General features: G+C 42.7%; 1 protein-coding gene across 1 annotated transcript in view; it reads left to right on the top strand.

The window, feature by feature from the left end:
* LOC115476518 (ankyrin repeat and fibronectin type-III domain-containing protein 1-like) overlaps positions 1-21,685 on the top strand; it is a 1,054,756-nt gene that overhangs the window by 639,849 nt on the left and 393,222 nt on the right. The window contains exon 5 of the mRNA XM_030212932.1: positions 18,882-18,922. Coding sequence (XP_030068792.1) covers positions 18,882-18,922 — 41 coding nt within the window. The remainder of the gene's footprint in view (positions 1-18,881; positions 18,923-21,685) is intronic.

Here is a 21,685-nt window from a genome sequence, read left to right as displayed (position 1 = left end):
TTCAGTCATGGCCCTCCTTTGTCTCTGTCTGTGCAGGATGTAAATTCTGTCATGTTGTGTTACTGTAACTCATAGTTCTAAAAGCCTCAGTAGCTAGAGGAGAGTAATGTGTAGTTGATGAGCACAGACTTATTCACTGCTCTCAAACTGTTGACTGATTGACCAAGGAAGCGAGTTCTCTTATTTTGCCACCACAGAGGATTAATCTGGTATAGCATCTGACTTCACTTTCTGTTGTTGATCATGGGTGTACCAACTCAGGAAGACTGAACCAGTTAGCCATAATCCCAAGGTAAATTATTAAGTCTGGAGCTGATCTTGGAGGAGAAAGGCACAGATTGGAGTAGCTTCCAGGATGAAGAAAGGTCAAGGAGTGTGTAAGAGGAAATAAGAGAGGAGTGGTAGCATGGAGCTGCAGAGTTAAGGCACTTCTTGGTGAGAAGTAGAAGTTTAATATGAATGTGGAATCAGAGAAAAAGTCGACATAGAACCATAAAGAAGGCTAATGTGGTTGAAATGCTGCAGTTTATTTATGAAGAAAGGTCAGTTTGAAGTTTGTAGTGGAGAAATGTGGTTCAGCAGCAGGCCTGTGGACTGCATTAATACAAGCAGGACAGAGTAGATAAGGGTTTTGTTAGTGTGTTCTGAAAGGAAATGGCTTTGGGTGATATTGAACAATAAGAAATGACGTATTTTAACAATGTTTTGAATGTGTGCAGAAAAGTAGAGGGAGGAGAGAAGACCACCCCAAGGCTGTAGGAATGAACGTAAATGGACCTTAATCTGGATGAAGTCTCCTGCGTTATTTCCCCATGTCATCAACATTTTCAATCCAATAGGAATAATAGAGAGTGGTTTTTATCAAAATGTATGTGAAACTTGACAGATCATACACCGGCCGATATTCAAAGAGAGTTAGCTGGCCGGGAACTGCTGCCGACTGGTTAACTTGCTTATCAGCATCTATCTAGTCATTTTCAGCAGCACTTAGCTGGTTATCTTCACTGAAAATGACTGGTTAGCACCAAAGTGCAAGCCAGCTATGTTGGAGGCATGTTGGGGGGGTGTTTAAGGGTTTGGACGTCTCTGACGGTATTTTCAAAACGAAAGATGGACATCCATCTTGTTTCAAAAATACGGGTTTTCCCGCCCCTTGATTTTGCCGTTTTGCAAGGACATTCAAATCGCAACTTGGACGTTTCTTTCGAAAATGCCCCTCTATGTATGTATTAGCAGATGGAGATGTGAGAAATTCCATAAAATGTTTTTTTCCCTACAGCTCCTTGTGACGCTAGCAAGTCACTTAACCCTCCATTGCCCCAGGTACAAAATAAGTACATGTAGATAATATGAAACATCTTTGATTGTAACCAAAGAAGGGCAGTGCATCAAATCCTATCCCCATTCCCTTTCCTTTGTACTTTTTCATATCAGTAACCAGTTGTAAGTTTTGCACCACACCACCATCTCTATGCTCAACACTTCCAATACCTTCCAACCTCTCTCCTCTCTCATCACCCAGAAAAAAGCTTAAAGAATGACCATAACAGCACCAGTGTATGACAGGACATTTCTGCATTAGATCTGATGTGCTGAGTTTCGTTTTGAGAAACCAGTTCTCAACAAGACTAATGATGTTTACTGCCAACAAAAGTAAAAGAAAGAAAGAAAGAAAACAAAGTTCACCAGTGGAGTCACTAGGATGCCCCACCTTAAATGGAATTTGGGTCCATTCACCATTTGTGAATAGGCTGGTCAGTACTGGAGACGACTAGCCTCACTTAAAGTGGTTCATGTGCGTTTGGGAAGCTTGCCAGGTGCCCTTGGCCTGGATTGGCCGCTGTCATGGATACGATGCCGGGCTCGATGGACCCCAGGTCTTTTCCCAGTGTGGCATTACTTATGTACTTATGTACATGTAAAATAAATGTGTATTTTGTAAAAAGAACTGAATTTGAATAACTTGTGTACTGTGAAAAAATTAGGTGCTTCCCCTGCAACAGCTTCATTCATTTTAAGGATGCTGACTGCCCTTTCTGCTTGCAGGATCCTGTTTATGGAAGGATCTATAATGTGAGAGTGGTTTCCTTCTAGGTTTCCCATGGCAAAGCTTTTCTATTGATTTTGTGCCACTCTACTGTGCTATCCAGCTATAAATAGCTTACAAAGCCTAGTTAGTGTGGGAGAACATCTTAATATGCATGCAGGCACAAAAGGCAATTTCTTTAATGGGAATTGATACCAATAGAATCTGATTGCAATTCTGATCATCAGTGTAAAAGATCTGGTATCAATCTATTCAATTATAGAAGTATAGTTTAACAGATAAGAAAATGCAATATTTGAAGCCACACAATAAACCAACAAAATAATTTAGCTTATACAGAACCCCAGGATTATATGCTGATGGGTTCTATCATCTACAGAGAATAACAGGTTATTTGGAATGTAAAAGCAATGGAACATTAAGAAGTGCATCACATGCAGAATAAGCAATGGTGACCACTAGGGAATGCTGGCTTTGATGAGGGCGGATGAGAAGGGAAGGCATAGATCAGGACACAACAAAGAAAAGAAATAGTTATGACAGAACAAAAACTGCTGAGGAAAGAGTAGAGAACAGGTTACTTCTGCAAGTGGAGAACTGGAGGAGGTTGCTGGGAAGAATTCAAATGACCTCCTTCCTCTGTTCGTAATAACTGTGCATTCCATTCTCAGTTTCAGGTGTTACTCCACTCATATTCATTATGGGGGGGAAGTATACACATGTTTTCACAATTCAGAGTGATAGATTTTTCAAAGTGAAAGGATGGCTCTACTTTTGCTTTGGAAGCTACCCTGGGAAAACTATGGGTGCACAATTATATCTGCTACTTGGTGTGCTTAGCTTTTGTGGAGAAAAGAAAATATGCATGTTTTCTTGAAATCCAAAAAGTGCATTTAATTACAAACCCCTCCCCAATACAATTCCCCGGATACCTCTGCCTGCTGCCAGTGAGAGTATATGCATTTAGACCCTATGACCATTCTTTTACCCACAGGTTAGATGAGCAGTTAGCAGGCTTTTATTTCATTATGAATTTTCATCATGAGTATGGTCTCCTTTCTGTTTCTGTTGACCTTTGCCATTTTATTTGTATTTAGAGGGTAATTTTAGAATATTTTGTGGCTGATTTCATTTTACACATGGAAGACAGCTTTTGTAAGTTAGTCCGCAGTATACATTCGTAAAAGCGTGCACAGTAACAAGAAGGTGGGCACTTGTATACAAACTGCATATGAGCATACTTGGTACTGAGTATAGGCAAAGAGTGTACACGTATGGGCCACTATTCAGCTGCTGCTGTCAGCATTTTTTTAAATGCTAGCTTTGGTAGTCAAAAAATATCCAGATATTCAGAGCCACTATCCAGATAGTGGCTGGTACTGAATATCCAGATAAGGTGGTCAGCATTGGAACAATAAGATGGGCATATGTGGAAACGTTCACTAATGGTTTATGGTTTTTTTCAAATCCAGAACATATAAAGTCAAAATGTCTGGATCCACTTCCCCAGATTGTGGAGTGCCCCAAGGTTCTCCCATATCTCCCATCCTCTTTAACATCATGATGGAACCTTGGGCCATCTCCTGGAAGCCCAAGGATTGCAGTCTTTTATTTATGTAGATGCGACCAGAGACTTACCCTGTGCATTGAGCTGATGTCCTCATCTTGATTGAGGAAAGCACCCTGCTGGTTTTTTACGTTTCAATCTCATGTCCTGCTTGGACTATTAGCCCCTGACACAGCCCTTGTGGGCGAAACACAGTCTGTGTCAGGCGAATCTCTGAAAATAAAGTTTTGAACCATATCACTGATTGATCTGCTTTGTTTGTCTCCACGTTGGATTTTGCGGATCGCTTGCCATCTTGTTTCTTAGGATGACTTGACAATCTACATACTTTTCTACTCTCAGTTATAAGATATCCTTGACATAATTCAGACCACCTTAGACCTGATGGAGAACTGGGCATCCTCTTTCCACCTAAAACTAAATAGGGAAAAAGTTATTTTCATAATCCATAATCCTAATAACTTCCGAACCCAGTCTAGCTTCACCATCAACCAAGTAACCTACCAACTGGAAACATCTCTGAAAATTCTCGGAATCATTATAGATCAACAATTAACAGGAGAAGACTAAGTTAACACCATGATATCCAAGATCTTCAGATCATTATGGAAGTTTAAAAGAATTAGATCCTTTTTCCCATCCAATTCCTTCCAAACAATTGTGCAAGTATTGGTCCTATCACAACTGGGCTACATTTTGGCACCTGTATACATGTTGGATTTACTTGATTTACCAGCTCAAAATGCATCTGTAAAATCCAGAGAATACCTTATATTTCATTATCCTAACTATAAAAACATCAAATTCAAGTCTATATTATGCAAAACATTTTATCATATAGGTACTAAATGATGGAATGATTTACTAGTTGAAATTAAACAAATTTCTAATTATCCATTATTCCTAAAATTTCTGAAAACTTTTCTCTTTGAAATATTCCTGAAATAAGTATGTTATCTATCAAATTCTAGTATTTCTACACTCCTCTACTTAGTATTTCTATAAAAGCCTATTGAACTTCTAGCTAAGTTGCTTTAACGGATCGATCTTTACATAAATATTTGTATCTGCTTTTACTTAACTGTTGTAAACTACATAGAGCTGAATAATTGGTATTCAGATTATGTGGGATATAAGAACCAAAATAAATAAATAAACTTATCCAGGTAGTGGCAATATCCAGTCTGCTATCTAGATAAGTTTTCCAAATAACTTATAAGAGCCAATTCTCTGGATAAATTATCCAGATAGCAGCCAATGGAGCTCTTTTAAAAAGCAGTACTAAAAAGTGGTCTTAGTGTGCCCTTACGCAGGTCTTTCCCGTGCATTAAGGCTGGTTTTAGCACTGCAGTAAAATGGCCGATTTTCTATTTTTGGCATTAATGGCCATGCACTAATGATGCTATTATTGCATGGGCCCTTAACTCCACCTATTTTGTAGGTGGCAAGGGCTCACGCACTAATCCTGCACTAATCAGTCTGTGCACAACAATGCCAATGCGCTAACTGATTAGCATAGATGTGTCCACTCTCCGCTTCACTAGACACACCCCCTTGGTAAAAAAAAATTACAAATATTTTTATCACGTGGGTAATGCATGCACATCTGAATCTTACCGTAGGATGCCTCAGCACACCCCACAGGAAGCCCTTTTAAGCTATTGTAAGTATGTGTCAGTGCTTACCGTAGCATCATCAATGATCCCAGTGGGTGGTGGCAGACAAAAAAGCAAACAGGATGCTAGGAATTATTAGGAAAGGGATGGTGAATAAAACCAAAAATAATATAATGCCTTTGTATTGCTCCATGGTGCGGCCACACCTTTAGTATTGTGTTCAGTTCTGGTCACCGTATCTCAAAAAGGGTATAGCGGAATTAGAAAAGGTTCAAAGAAGAGCGACCAAAATGATAAAGGGGCTGGAACTCCTCTCATATGAGGAAATGATAAAGAGGTTAGGGATCTTCAGCTTGAAAAAGAGATGGCTGAGGGGAGATATGATTGAGGTCTATACAATCCTGAGAGGTATAGAACGTGTAGAAGTGAATCAATGTTTTACTCTTTCAAAAAGTACAAACACTAGGAGACACTCAATGAAATTACATGGATATACTTTTAAAACAAATAGGACTATATGAATCCAAGCTCTCTGCATGGGTGGTGGTTAATGTTTATTTTTTGGAGATGTTTTGCTATTCCTTCAATAAACAGATTTGAATTTAAAAAAAAAAAACAAATAGGAGGAAATATTTTTTTCACTCAATGAATAGTTAAGCTCTAGAACTCTTTACCAGAAGATGTAGTAACAATGGTTAGCATATCTGGGTTTAAAAAAGGTTTGGACAAGTTAATGGAGGAAAAGTCCATAGTCTGTTATTGAGACAGACATGGGGGAGCCACTGCTTGCCCTGGGATTGGTAGCATGGAATGTTGCTACTTTTTGGGTTTCTGCCAGGTACTTGTGATCTGGATTGGCCACTGTTTGAAACAGAATAATGGCCTAGATGGACCATTGGTCTGACCCAGTATAGTTATTCTTATGTTCAATATGTCCACTATCTGGATAAGTTCTAGGACTGCCCTGACTTTGCTCACGCTCTGCCCTGGCACTATTCTCTTACAACAGAAACAGACACTGAATATCCCAGACAGCAGCTGATATCCAGAGAAGTGCTTTTGACTATTAAAATCCAAATATTTAAAAAAATACACTTACATGGTGTGCAGGTTACCCATGTACATTCACACCTAGTTCTGAGCAGGTATAAATGTACACAAGATACATTTTAGTTGCATTGTTGCAGCATTTGTGAGGCTGTGTACCTATGTTTCTTTATAAAATAGCCCCAAAATAGGTGTCTGTTTTGACCTCCTACCTATGCAACCTGATGAAGAATCACCAGCCACAAGGGTATGTGTAATGCTTTTTGTTTAGATGGTTGTTTTATGTGAGGAGGCTTTTCTTTTTTTATGACTCTCTCTGTATGCCTCTTTTCAATGTATGCTTTGTTCTGTTGTTCCTTGCCTTGAGCTAACCCTGGAAAGGCGGGGGGATAAACTGCATAATCATTTTCTGACCCAGCTTTGGCTTGGAGATGAAGCCAAGCTAACAGTTGCTTATGTTTGCGGAAAGAACAGCATAGTATTTGCGCAGATTCACATGAGGAAAAGAGTGCTGGGGCGTGAAAGGGCAGCGAAATAAGATGAGATGGGGTTGTGCAGAGAACAGAGGAAAGGAGCTGATTGCTTCATTGATTAGTATTCTGCCCTGCTGCTTTTCACTGTTGTGGAGTTTGCCTAAGATCATTGCCAAGCAACCGCATTGTAAAAGTACAACAGCTATCCCAGTCAGTGCAGGCATGCTCTGAGTACTCTCCCTCCCTCTTTCCCTGTCCAGATTACAGGTGATTTGAGGCTCCAAACTTACACCCTGTGCATCAGTTGCTCATGGGAGGAAGCAGAAGGAGAAAGATATAATAAGCAGAGGAGAATAAAAAAGGAGCAAAGAAAGACCACAATTAAAATCTGGAAGGCGAAAGGAATATATAGGCTGTAGATTAAAAAGAGGGGGGAGTTGAGGAAGACGAGAATTTCTTCTCCAGGGGAAGAACTGTTCTTTCTGAAACTGATTGCGTTACCCTTCCTTTGGCTGTTTTTGGGTGCAGTGCCTCCAGATACCTAGCAAGCTGCTCTTTTCTGGACAGGACTTGGCTTTTTTTATCCTCATTCCTATGGGCTGTATTGAATTCAAGAGTATCTCTTGATTATGCTGGCCTTTCGCTTAGTTTACAACGGATGCTTGGATAAGAGGAGGAAGATGGGAGTGAAGTAATAAGTGGATCAACCCAGGACAGCCACTTCAGAATGATTCAAATGGGATCATGAGATAGGTATCTTCATCCTTCCCCCAAATTGCTTCATTCTACAATTCTTTGAGCACTCGTGTCACATGGATCGATTGCTTGAGAAGACAAGCTGAAAAGGTATTTGTGTATGTGTCTTTGAGGTCATGTTATTCATCATTCTTAATAGCCATAAAGAATGCAGTGGCATAAAATTGAAATTGTTTTTCTTATTTTTTTTGCAAAGAGAAATTGATGAAATGATTGTGGCTTTCTTCAGTGGGCATTCAGGCATGAATTTTCTTCTCCTCTCCTTAATGTGTGATAAAACAGAGTACAGAAATTTCACCAGGATGCCCTGCAGTAGGCTTCTAAAATTGAAAGCAAAGATAGGGCTGGGTAAGTGGTAGGAGATAAACCTTTCTCATTGTTACACAGAGACCGCCCTCTCTGGTATGGGACTGAAAGAACTTGGGAATGAAAAAGCTCTAGGGAACAAGTGATACGGAGACAACCTTTGTGGGATACAGAGGACTCTGGTCATTAGAGGTATGGGTTCAGGTGTGATACAGTGGATTTGAAGCTTACATAAAGGGAATGTTTACCCATGCTTGTAAAGTAGCACATTCTGGTTCTAGAGTGGATATAATTGTGTATTTTGCCACTTTGCTTGTAATTCTGCAGGTGTACGAAATAAGTCAGTTGTAATTCTTGCTAGTTTACCGTCTTGAAAGACTATTGGACAAATAGGCATCTTGCTTGTAAACATATCTACTACTACTACTTATCATTTCTATAGCGCTACTAGACGTATGCAGCGCTGTACACTTGAACATGAAGAGACAGTCCCTGCTCAACAGAGCTTACAATCTAATTAGGACAGACAAACAGGACAAACAAGAGCTAAGGGAATATTAAAGTGAGGATGATAAAATAAGGGTTCTAAACAAGTGAATAAAGGTTAGGGGTTAAAAGCAGCATCAAAAATGTGGGCTTTTAGGTTAGATTTGAAGACGGCCAGAGATGGAGCTTGACTACTGGCTCAGGAAGTCTGTTCCAGGCATATGGTGCAGCAAGATAAAAGGAACGGAGTCTGGAGTTAGCAGTGGAGGAGAAGGGTGCAGATAAGAGAGATTTACTGAGTGGTCAGAAACAGTTCACCTTAGACTTGCTTAGTAATATGCTCTGCCTAGAAAGAATACAATAAGGAAAACACCGACTGTTGGAGAAAGATGGCTTCATGGTCTTTTTCTGATATGGTGCCTAATACATACATACCAGCGTGTTAAAACTGTCAAGGAGGAGATTAGATTACAGAAAGACTGAGATGCCTTCATTCCCCATTTCATAATGTTTGGGAGGGATATAGTGGAAAAATGGCAACGATTTTGGCAAGTAAAGAAGTCATCTCCTTCCTTTGTAGGGACAGTTGGCAACTTGAACTTGTATATTTTATCTTATTGAAACTTAGGGGTCTTTCTACTAAAGGATATTAAGCCCTTAATGTGTGGTTAACAGCCAAAAACAGGCCACTCTGTGACTTAGTTAAGGAGTTTTGCAGTAGTTTGCCTGTTAGTGAATTTTTCACTTAGGGGGTGTGGCATGAGTGGAGAGTGGGCATGGAAGCGTTAGCTGGCTAGTGCGTTATACTTACTGCTTACTGACTGTTAACATGGGAGCACTTAACGCCTCCATGTTAATGCACGATCTGCAATAAACAAAATAGCATGAATGCCCTTTCTTGATGCAGCATTAGTTTTGGTCTTGCTAAGCATTAAAAGTCTGTGTCATGGAGGGGCATAATTGAACGAAAACGCCTATCTCCATGGGCGTTTATCTCCGAGAACGGGTCAGTGAAGGGGCGGACCGAACCGTATTTTCGAAAAAAATAGACGCCCATGTTTTATTCAACAATGTGTGAGCTGGGCGTTTTTGTTTTTCAGCGATAATAGAAAATGAAAGCGCCCAGCTCAAAAACGAATAAATCCAAGACATTTATTCGTGGGAGGGGCCAGGATTCGTAGTGCACTGGTCCCCCTCACATGCCAGGACATCAACCGGGCACCCTAGGGGGCACTTTTACAAAAACAAAAAAAAAGGTAAAAGAGCTCCCAGGTGCATAGCACCCTTCCCTTGTGTGTTGAGCCCCCCAAATCCCCCTCAAAACCCACTGCCCACAAGTCTACACCATTACTATAGCCCTAAGGGGTGAAGGGGGGCACCTACATGTGGGTACAGTGGGTTTGGGGGGGTTGGACGACTAATAAGCATTAAGCAGTACAATTGTAACAGGTAGGGGGGGATGGGCCTGGGTCCACCTGCCTGAAGTCCACTGCACCCCCTAACAACTCCTCCAGTGACCTGCATACTGCTGCCAGGGAGCTGGGTATGACATTTGAGGGTGAAAATAAAAATGTGTGAAACATCATTTTATTGTGGTGGGAGGGGGTTAGGTACCACTGGGGGAGTCAGGGGAGGTCATCCCCGATTCCCTCCAGTGGTCATCTGGTCATTTAGGGCACTTTTTGGGGCCTTATTCGTGAAAAAACAGGGTCCAGGAAAAGTGTCCTAAATTCTAGCTAAAAACGCATACTTTCTTCCCATTATCGCTGAAATGCGCCCATCTTTGTTCGGCAGATAACCACGCCCCAGTTCCGCCTTCGCCACACCTCTGACACGCCCCCATCAACTTTGTCCGCATCCGCGACGGAGTGCAGTTGAAAACGCCCAAAAATCGGCTTTCGATTATACCGCTTTATTCGTTTTTGTGAGATAAACGTCCATCTCCCGATTTAGGTCGGAACTTGGGCGTTTTTCTCGTTCGATTATAAGCTGGATTGTGTGTTAAGCCTAAAACAGCACATTTTAGCAGAAGGGACATTTCCCTTAGTATCAAATTCCATATCTGGATAGTAAAGGGAGGGGGCAGACATAAAGGGCCAGATTCTATAAATGGATGAAAAAAGTCAGTATCAATAAAATTCAGACCTCAATGCTTTTCTGTCAAGGAACCTTCAGCATGAGCACACTTTATAGAATAGCATTGTGCACCAAATTTGGCACTCAACTTTGAGCATGAGGACCTTTGCTCTGTAAAGCCTGGTGCAAATCTTGATGTGCAAATTGGGCGTGGATCCCTGCTATTCTGTAACAGGCGCGCATCTTTTATGACTGCCCCAGCTGCCCATGCCCCTCTCATGGCCACACCCCCTTTTGAGTTGTACACGATCTAATTTAGGTGCCCATTGTTACAGAATAGTGCATAGCAGATTGGCGCTGAAATCATAGTTAGTGCTAATCAAGCGTTTGTTAGCTCCAGTAATTAGATCATTGGAGTTCATTAACTTATTATTTTAGGTGCCAGTCTGGGATGTGTGCTCAGTTTTGGGCAACTATTTTAAAATCTGGGGGAAAGCAACAAAGAACTTGAAAATCATCCTTATGCATACATTTTCTAGCACTTTAAACTCTGGTCCTATTGAAAACCACCCAGATCTCACTCTCATTGCTTCATTGTCACTTTCAATAGTAGAAGTAAATGTCCATGGCTTCAATCCATCTGCTATTTCTGCAAGATTTGTGCCAGTATTTTATAGTGACACACATGTGCCTATGTTTCTTTATAAAATAAACTTAAACTAGGTCTTCATGTACAGGTAACCTCTTATAAAATTAAAATGTCCTAAAAAACATTGTACTGTTGTGCGATCTTTGATGCAGGAAAAAAGATCTCTTGAGTTATGTTCCTTTTTCTCCCCTGAAGATTTTTGTATGTTTTTTTTTATTCAAAAATTCAGCAGTTAATTGATTCCCTCCCAGCTGAACAATCACTAAAGGAATTTCCTCTTCATTGTGTGGATCACTGGAAGGAATTTGAGGTAGTTAATGAGGAGGTGAGGTCCAATTTGAACTTATGTCAACCTATTGTATCTTCAGGTGATGCCTGTAATCCTCAATTATTAAGAGAAATGGATGGGATAATTGTCCCCGCATTAACTGCTATTGTGAATTTAATATTGACAAGTGGAGTTTTTCCTGATGAGTTGAAAGTGGCTACTGTACGTATGGTTTTAAAAGAAATCCTGCTTTGGGATTTAACACACTTTCTAATTTTCATCCTATCCTGTGTTGGCCAAAGTTATAGAAAAGGCAGTTTATTCCCAAATGGATGTATATTTAACTCGAACCTCGATTTTGGATCCATTGCAGTATGGTTTCCGCAAGGCTCACAGTACTGAAACGTGTAGCTGCTACTATGGTTGAAGTAGATCAACATGTCAACTATTTTCTTGTTTTTATTGATATATCTTCAGCCTTTGATATGCTTGATCACCAGATTTTATTAAATTGCTTGTGTGTGTCTGTGGCCTTGCCAGAACTGTATTGAAATGGTTTGAGTCCTCCCTGACTGAAAGGACTCAAGAGGTGTGCATAGGTGAGCAGCTGTCTACAGTATGATCGTTTAGCACCGAAGTCCCACAGTGTCCTGTTTCTAGTGGTGAGCCCTTAGGTTCCCTAAGGCCCCGCAAGGCCTCAGAGGACAGCCGAGCACCCCGAATCTTCATCCGCGGCAGCCGCCATTCACCAAGGGTTGAGCCCTCAGCTGCAGGCGGCCAGCAGGACTGCTGGAACCGCGGGGTGACGGCTGACCTGGCTGGTAGTCAGTAACGCAGTCTCTAAATGGCAGCTAGCGAGGGCGGCTAGCACTCCGAAAGGGTAAGAAGCACTGTCTCTGGATGATGCTGGCAATGGCGGCCAGCAAATAGCACAGTCTCTGAATGATGGCTAGCCGGACGGCTAGCAAGTAGCACAATCTCTGGACGGTGGCTGGCAAGGGCGGCCAGCAAACAGCACAGTCTCTGAATGATGGCTGGTAAGGGTGGCCAGCAAGCAGCACAGTCTCTGAATGATGGCTGGCAAGGACGGCCAGCAAATAGCACAATCTCTGCACGGTGGCTGGCAAGGGCGGCCAGCAAGTAGCACAGTCTCTGAATGATGGCTGGCAAGGATGGCCAGCAAGTCGCACAGTCTCTAAATGATGGCTGGCAAGGATGGCCAGCAAGTAGCACAATCTCTGCACGGTGGCTGGCAAGGGCGGCCAGCAAGTAGCACAATCTCTGCACGGTGGCTGGCAAGGGCGGCCAACAAGTAGCACAATCTCTGCACGGTGGCTGGCAAGGGCGGCCAGCAAGTAGCCCAATCTCTGCACGATGGCTGGCAAGGACGGCCAGCAAGTAGTACAGTCTCTGAATGATGGCTGGCAAGGACGGCCAGCAAGCAGCACCGGGAAAACCACTGTACCGGCTTCAGCATACATAGAAACGGAAGCAGTGAGTTCCCCTTGTCCTCGGGTTTAAATATCGTGCCGTCCCGCCCCCTTCCCGGGAGAGGAACCAACCAACCCGGCCCCAGGAGGCGATGGAGCCTCGGGATTGGCCGGCCCGCCCTCCAGGCGGGGTTTAGGGCCCGGCGCGCCAATCCGGCGTGAGGTGGGCGGAGCCTCCGCGCTGGTCCGCCCCGGGAGGCGTCGATGCCGGCACCGCCATCTTGGCCGGCACAACGCCCCGCTCTCCGAGGCCGGCGCTCGCTCCAGCGGGTCGCCGGTCTCTGCCCGACCCGCGGCAGCGTCGGCCTCCCCGGAGGTCCACCCTCGCAGCCCCGGGCGTCGCGAGGGCCGCCAATCATCGCCCCCTACCACCGGAGCGCAGGTAGGACCGGGGAACGGGACACACAGGGTTCTTAATTGTGTGCAGTTTTATTTAACCCGTATTTGCTTCTATTATAACACTTGTTGCAATCATTCGGGGTTTCCTACCACATATAGGTAGATGACATTCAATTTTTTCTTCTGCTAACAACATCTGTTTCTAATACGGTAGCACACTTGCAGGGAGTTTTTGAGGGTATATCAGCCTGTATAAATGGTACTGCACTGTTGTTAAATGACTCAAAAACTGAATTGCTATTACTTACTCATGATCCAATCTCAACCCTTCCACCAGAGTTTTTCCTTTCTGGTACTGCTGTAAGGATATCCCATCAGATACGTAACCTTGGGATTCTGGTAGACTCTTGTTTGTCATTCAAATCACAGGTGCAGCTGATGACTAGAAACTCCTACTTTGTTGCGTTTGTTAAGTAAATTACATCCTTTGTTACCTAGCCCTGACATTAAGAAAGTTTTGCAATCATTGATATTAAATGGGATGGATTATTGCAATATTGCATACTTGGGTTTAGCAGCCTCTTGTATTCAATCATTGCAAACTGTGCAAAATTCTGCAGTATCACTTTCATATAGATTGTCTAAATTTGAGCATGCTATAGTTTATTTTGTTGCATTCCATTGGCTACCTGTCATATATTACATTAAATTTAAATTATTTCTGCTAGTCCATTTGGGATTACCAGGACTCATTTCTGTAAGAGCTTGCAACATTACACCCCTTCACGAGCCCTGCACTCTGCAAATATCTGTGGACCTGTAGTGCCTGATTTACAGCATTTACGACTTGGCCAGACAAGGAAATTCACTTTTTCGGTTGCTGGTCCTTATCCTCCGGATTCTATGTATGGCAGTTTGAGTTACGCGCACTAAAAACTAACCTGTTCAAAAAGGCAGACCCCACCGATCCAACTTAAATGCCTGATCCCTGCAACACAACAAAACTAAAGTACGTAATGGACAAAACGCAACTCTTCCGATGTATGTTTCCCTAATGTGGCTATGCCACATGAACTTCATCATGCCACAACATCACTTTGTATTCTCACCGGAGTCTGCAAACGCCTCTCCGGTACTATGTGGGATGCAAATGTAACAAATAAATAAAATAAATAAATAAATTTTAGATGCACATCTAATTGCGCGTGCAACTTAATTGAATAACAAGCCAATCAGCACTGATAATTGGGCAATAGCAAACAATTATTGGCACTAATTGGCAATAATTAGAATTTATTTGCGCATCTTTTTAGGAGTGTTCTATAAAGATGTATGCGTACATTCTAGTGCAAGGATCTGAAAAGGTGGCATGGCCATGGGAGGAGCATGAGCAGGTTGGAGGAATTCCTAACATTTATTTGCCTTTTTATAGAATTAGGGGGATCAGAACCAGGTTTTCATTAGTGTAAATGGTTGCACCTAAATGTAGTTGTGGTTCCCGGCGCTAAGCGCTATTCTATAAACTGTGTCTAACTGTAAGTGTGATTTATAGAATAGCACTAAGCAGTGGCATAGCCAGAAGGCAATTTTTGGGTGGGCCAACAGGTTGGATGGGTAGGCACTAGACAGTGGTGTGCTGGTAAATGTTTAACAACAGGCTCTCTCTCCAGTCCACCTCTGCACCTCCCCTCAAAATTGCAGAGCTGGCTATAGCCGGGGAGAGAGCCTGGGGGGGCAATGCATTACTCTCGCCAGGAAAAATAAAATTAAATGATCCCAGGTTCCAATCTAATTCATGTTTAATGTGGGATAAAATGCCATAAATAAGTAAATAAATATAAACGTTTAATGTTGAGCACCTGATTCTCAAAGTGGACATATTCCAAACACTATAATGAAAATAAAATGATTTTTTCTACCTTTGTTGTCTGGTGACTTTGTTTTTCTGATCATGCTGGCCCAGTATCCGATTCTGCTGCTATCTGTACTCTTAACTCCGTTTCTAGGGCTTCCTTTCCATTTATTTCTTTACTTTCCGCCTTTCTTCTTCGTTTCTTGTCCTACATCTGTCAGTAAAAGCTGGGTCCTCCGCAGACTTGACTGTCCAGTGGATCCAGCTTCTGCCTATTTTCTTCATCCATGTGCAGTTTTTCTCCTCTCTTCCTTTTCCCTCATCTCATTCCTCACTCTTCCCTCCCCTCCATCCATGTCCAGCATTTCTTCTCTCTCCCTTCTCTCTCTTCCATCCATGTCCAGCAACCCTCCTCTCCCTTGCCCTCCCCTCCATCCACCCATGTCCAGCAACTATCTTCTCCCCTCCCCTCCCTCTATCCATCCATACCCAGCAATTCTCTTCTGTCTCCTGCCCCCCTCTATCCATCCATACCCAGCAATTCTCTTCACTCCACTGTCCCCTCCATCCATCCATACCTAGCAATTCTCTTTTCTCCCCTGCTCCCTCCATTCATCCATACCCAGCAATTCTCTTCTCTCCCCTGCCTCCTCTATCCATCCATACCCAGCAATTCTCTTCTCGCCCCTAACCCCCTCTATCCATCCATACCCAGCAATTCTCTTCTCGCCCCTAACACTCTCCATCCATCCATACCCAGCAATTCTCTTCTCGCCCCTACCCCCTCCATCCATCCATACCAAGCAATTCTCTTCTCTCCCATGCCCCCTCTATCCATCCATACCCAGCAATTCTCTTCTCTCCCATGCCCCCTCTATCCATCCATACCCAGCAATTCTCTTCTCTCCCCTGCCCCCCCCTCTATCCATCCATACCCAGCAATTCTCTTATCTCCCCTGCTCCCCCTCCAGCCATCCATACCCAGCGATTCTCTTCTCTCCTCTGCTCCCCCTCCAGCCATCCATACCCAGCGATTCTCTTCTCTCCTCTGCTCCCCCTCCAGCCATCCATACCCAGCGATTCTCTTCTGTCCCCTGCCCCCCATCCATCCATACCCAGCGATTCTCTTCTCTCCCCTGCCCCCCCTTCAGCCATCTATACCCAGCGATTCTCTTCTCTCCCCTGCCCCCATCCATCCATAGCCAGCGATCCTCCTCTCTCCCCTGCCCTCCCCTTCCACTCCCATCCATGTCCAGTGATTCTCCTTTGCCCCCATCCTCCCCTCCCATTCCATTCCACCTGCCTGCCCTCTTCTCTCCCCAACATTCCCCTTTTTCTTCCTGCCACAGCACCCTGTGTGGTTTAAATCTTTTTTTTTATTACCTCCATCGAAGCGGCCACGTCATTGAAAGCCCTGCCCGTCTTAGCCTTCCCTTCCTGAGTTTGTTCCCTCAGAGTCCCGCCCTCGCAGAAAGAGGAAATGACATCAGAAGGCGGGACTCTGAGGGAACGAACTCACGTAGGGAAGGCTTGATGGGCAGGGCTTTCAGTGATGTGGCAGCTTTGACGGAGGTAAAAAAGATTTAAACCCCGGGCGAGGGGATGTTGGGTGGGCGGGCGGGCAGGCCTGGAGGGAAAGTGGCTGGGCCTGGGCCCGTCCAGGTCTGCCCGTGGCTACACCCCTGGCACTAAGCGCTATTTGTTTGGGCGCTGATTTTTTTAGGCACCATTTGTACAATCTAGTCCTATGAGTGGAACAAATTGCTAATGGAAATTAAGCAACAGAGCAATGTGACCTCTTTTAAAAAGTTATTGAAGAACCATTTGTCTTGCTAGACTTTATACCTTTCCATAATCATCTACCTGTTGAACTGAACAGTTTATGTCGCTGTTAAATTTAGGGCCCTGTTTACTAAGCCGCGCTAGAGGCACGCTATCGTTTTTAAGACATGCTAAGCATTAGATGCCTATATTTCTATGGGCATCTACATGGTTAGTGTGCGCTAAGTTTTAGCACACGCTAGAAACACTAGCATATCTTAGTAAACAGGGCCCTTAGTTTTGCACTATTTGTATTTTTGTTAGTTTTTATGATTATGTACATTCCTGTGAATTCTGCCTTGGATAAAGGCAGATTATAAATAATAAACTCTAACCATCTAACCCCCAAATTCTATAAATGGCTTTAAAAATTGCATGTGTAAATTTGGGTGCTTACCCAATTTGCAATGGACAATTTAATTGAATAAGTAGCCAGTTAGCGCTGGTGATTGAGCCCTAAAAATCAATGATCTCTTCAAATTGGCATTAATTCAAATTTGTGCAATAAATTTACATGGCTGGATCTGCAAGTAAAATTTACGCATGGATCTAAAAAGTGAGTGGGGCCATGGGAATGTCATGGGTGGATCAGGGGCCTTCCCACAATTTGTGCACGCTGTTATAGAATAAAGAGGATCCGCACCTAATTTAGGCTTGGGGATTTACACTAGGGTTTCGTTGGTGTAAATGGTCGTGCCTAAAAGTAGTCGTAGTTCCTGTTGCTGTTCTATAAACGGTGCCTAGTTTTCAGTGCCATTTATAGAATGGCACTAAATGCTATATTTTTGGTTCCAGTTTTTTAGGCACCATTTATTGAATTTAAGGTTTAATGGTTTCTATTCAGGAGTGGCCTAGTGGTTAGAGCACCAGTCTTGACATCCAGAGGTGGCCAGTTCAAATCCCACTGCTGGTCCTTGTGATCTTGGGCAAGTCACTTAACCCTCCATTGCCTCAGGTACAAACTTAGATTGTGAGCCCTGCTGGGACAGAGAAATATCCAGTGTACCTGAATGTAACTCACAGTGAGCTACTACTGAAAAACGGTGTGAGCAAAATCTAAATAAATAATAAATCTAACAATGAAACAACAAGTCTAGACAAAGACATGAAGCGGTTACATGACAATGAGCAAGCATAACAGTAACAAGCAATAACATCTTACAGCAAAAAAATGGGTATCATATGATCCCTTTTATTTTTTGTGAGAAATCTCCCACTACCCTCCTACCCCACAACCCTATTTTCCATTCAAGTTTAACAGTTGTATGCAGGATTACCCCCCTCTCCCCAACCGTATCTTTACCCGTACCTTAAACAAACAACTGAGATGACCCGGTGTCTGGACTCTTATGACCCCAGGTAATCTTTGAAAGGATAACGTCTATTCCCAATCCACCCTCCCCTACCCAAGCAGAACCATTTATTGAATTTAATCCTAAATGTATATCATGCACCAGCTGTTTATTTATTTATTAGGATTTATTTACTGCTTTTTTGAAGGAATTCACTCAAGGCACTGTACAGCAAGAATAAGTCAAACATAAGCAATAGACAATTACAGCAGTAAAAATATTCAAACAACAATACAAAGTATTGTACAATGTCAATGCAATGCGCAATAAAATATTTTAATAGAAAAGGGTGTAAGCAAAGATGGAACACATAGATAAAATAGAGTAACAGGAGTAAGAAAACAAGGGGATTAATTTAAAGGAAGTTGCAAATGAGGTCAAAAAGGTGCTTGAACATTATCTTGGCTATGGTAGGATTAGGTAAACATGTCTTCTACAGAGGTTTTCTTAAACTAATAACAGATAATAGACTTGGAAATATTAAATGCATTTATCTTAAGTTACTTGAACACTTGACTGATTCTTATACACACAATGTAGAAAAAAAGCCACACACACACATATGTATAATTTTCCACCCACTGTAACTCCCACTTACCCTCTCTTTTGCTCTCTGTTATTCAGTGATGATGCTGGATGTTTAATCCTCAGCCGTTTCTTGTACTTTGATGAGTTGACATTTGACAGTTGAAAGAGAAGAAGCTCAAACATCTTGCTTTCTTTTTTTTTTTTATAGAGTCTTGGATCAGCAGACAAGAAGGACTTGCAGCAGACAAAGTAAGTTCTGGAGTATTTATTAAAATGGAATGTGGAAAACTACTGAGCTTGTGACGTAGAAAGAAGGCTCATAAGGGGTCTTTTACAAAGCGGCGGTAAGCCCAATGCGGGCTTATAGTACGCTAAATCGCAACTACCGCCCACCCAACGCGGCCGCTGGTGGTAGTTCCGGCTGGAGCGTGCCCCATTTCAGGCACTCCGGAAACAAATTTTTTTCTCTAGCATGGCGGTAATCTGGCATCGTCACGCGCTACCTGGTTACTGCCGGGTTACCACAGGAGCCCTTACCGCAACCTCAGTGGAAGGTGGTAAGTGCTCCTTGCTGCATGGCCATGCTGTAAGGGTTATGTTACTGCATGGCTTTTTTGGGAGGAGGGGGGGCTTTTTACCCGCTGCGGTAGGGCCCTTTTTCCTGCAGCTTAGTACAAGGACCCCTTAGTTTGGTGACAGTCGTTTCTGTGCTATAGTTGTTCATAGCTGCAGATATGGGTATAAATCTGATCTTAAGTGAAATATATATACAGAGTCATCAAAATGAATAGCCCCTGATTAGTAGATCATCCTCTGTTGGTATAACAAGACGTTTTGAAGGACAACACAACGGAACCAAAGCTCATAATGGACATATATGATTATCTAACTTATTTTATAATTCACTCTATCATTCTGGAACTTCAATGCAATACCACTTTTGTATTCTACTTTACCATTTATGCGCCTTAATGCAATACCACTTGTAATTCTCTATGCGGAAATGGCGATCGCCATTACGGCATAATGTAAGCCACATTGAGCCTGCAAATTGGTGGGAAAATGTGGGCTACAAATGCAACAAATAAATAAATATAATATAATAACTCTTCCTCTCTTCGATTCCCTAATGTGTCTGTACACACAAGCCTTATTCTAACACAGCATTACTGTATTTGTTAATACCGGAAGTGGCGAACGCGTTTACAGTACTATGTAAGCCACATTGAGCCTGCAAATAGGTGGGGAAATGTGGGATACAAATGTAACAAACAAATAAATAAATAAAATTCAACTGCATTGGTAACACTGGGTGTGGGGAACAGTGTAGGCACACCAAGAGTTCTATAGGTCAGGACTGTAATGCTTTGGCAACCTAATTGAAGTGCTTATAGCAAGCACATATAAGTTCTGAGCATGCAGATAAAATAAGATGCTTATTTACAGGCAAGAGTTGTGACACTACACCTGGAGTCCGCATGTTTGCTTTGGTCAAATGGCAGCTAATGAGCTGCAGATAAGTGGCTATCTTATCCTTGTAAGAGCAATCTCTTGTGTAAACTTCCTGACACAGCAACTAATGTTTTAAGCCTGAAACATTTGTGAGAAGTTAATGCTAGCTGCTCTTGAGTGTTTGTATTAGTTGTTGAAAGCTTTCTTAGATGGTAGTGTGATGCTGATACCCATTTGTAATGTTTAGACATGTCCTCTGAAAAGAGAGACATAGAGGGGCATTTTTGGTATGATGTCCAAATCCAGTTCTGGACGTTTTGCAAATAATGTCTAAAACTCCAGTGCCAAACATGGTCATTTTCAAACAAATGTCTATATTTTTGGTTTGAAACTTGTCCAATTTTAGATGTTTTTGTGCTCAGTGCATCTTTCTTTTAGCGTCTGATCACGCTTTCCAAAAATACTAGGACTAGGGGGCATGCAATGGAGCTACAATGTAGTAAATTTAAAACAAATCGGAGAAACATTTTCTTCACTCAACGTGTAATTAAACTCTGGAATTCATTGCCAGTGAATGTGGTAAAGGCGGTTAGCTTAGCGGAGTTTTAAAAAGGTTTGGACGGCTTCCTAAAGGAAAAGTCCATAGACTGATATTAAATGGACTTGGGGAAAATCCACTATTTCTGGGATAAGCAGTATAAAATGTTTTGTACATTTTTGGGATCTTACCGGGTATCTGTGACCTGGATTGGCACTGTTGGAAACAGGATGCTGGGCTCGATGGACCTTTGGTCTTTCCCAGTATGGCAATACTTATGTACTTATGTCATTTTTTCAAACAAAAAACGTCCATGGGAAAAACACTGAAAAACAAGCCATTGGGATGTCTGGGAGCCAGCAGTCCTACTAGAGTAGCCACACAGACATCCCAGCAGAGCGATGGGACAGCCTAGGGGGCTCTGCAGTGAACTTCACATAAAAGATCCCAGGTACACATCACGTCATAACCCCTTATATTGTATGGTGAGCCCTTCAGGTATAGCAAAAAAATGTACGACCACTACAATAGCCCTTATATCTGCAGGTGTCACCTGTATGTGGGTTTAGTAGGTACTTTGTGATTTTTGGTATGCTCACACTTTCCACCACAAGTGTACCAGTTAGATTAGGATATGGGCATGGGACCCCCTTTTCTACAGTCCACTGCACCCCAGACTACTAGTTTACTCAGTGCGTTTTTTCTAGTGAAAAGGTGCTGGTACTCAAATGCCGGGCCACCCTTCAGGGGTGGGGAGATCACTGAGGAACCCACCCCACAATAGCCATGCCCCCTGCAACCAGTCACAGAATCTATGATAAGGCAGAATTTGTGTGTAGAACCTGAGCTTTTTCATTAAAACTTGGGGACCATGGGTCAATTTTAGCAGACAATTGAAAAGGTGCCGGTACCCAGTACCCCCAAGTACCCCCTCAAAAAAAGCCCTGAGTTTACTCCAGGGACCTGCTTGCTGCTCTAAGAGGAATAGCCATTATATCTGCAGCTGTCATAGAACCTGGTAT

The sequence above is a fragment of the Microcaecilia unicolor genome, chromosome 8, assembly GCF_901765095.1.
Source record: "Microcaecilia unicolor chromosome 8, aMicUni1.1, whole genome shotgun sequence".
In the NCBI taxonomy this organism is placed as follows: Eukaryota; Metazoa; Chordata; class Amphibia; order Gymnophiona; family Siphonopidae; genus Microcaecilia; species Microcaecilia unicolor.
The sequence above is the reverse complement of the archived record's forward strand: the minus strand, read 5'-3'. Positions and strand labels throughout refer to the sequence as shown.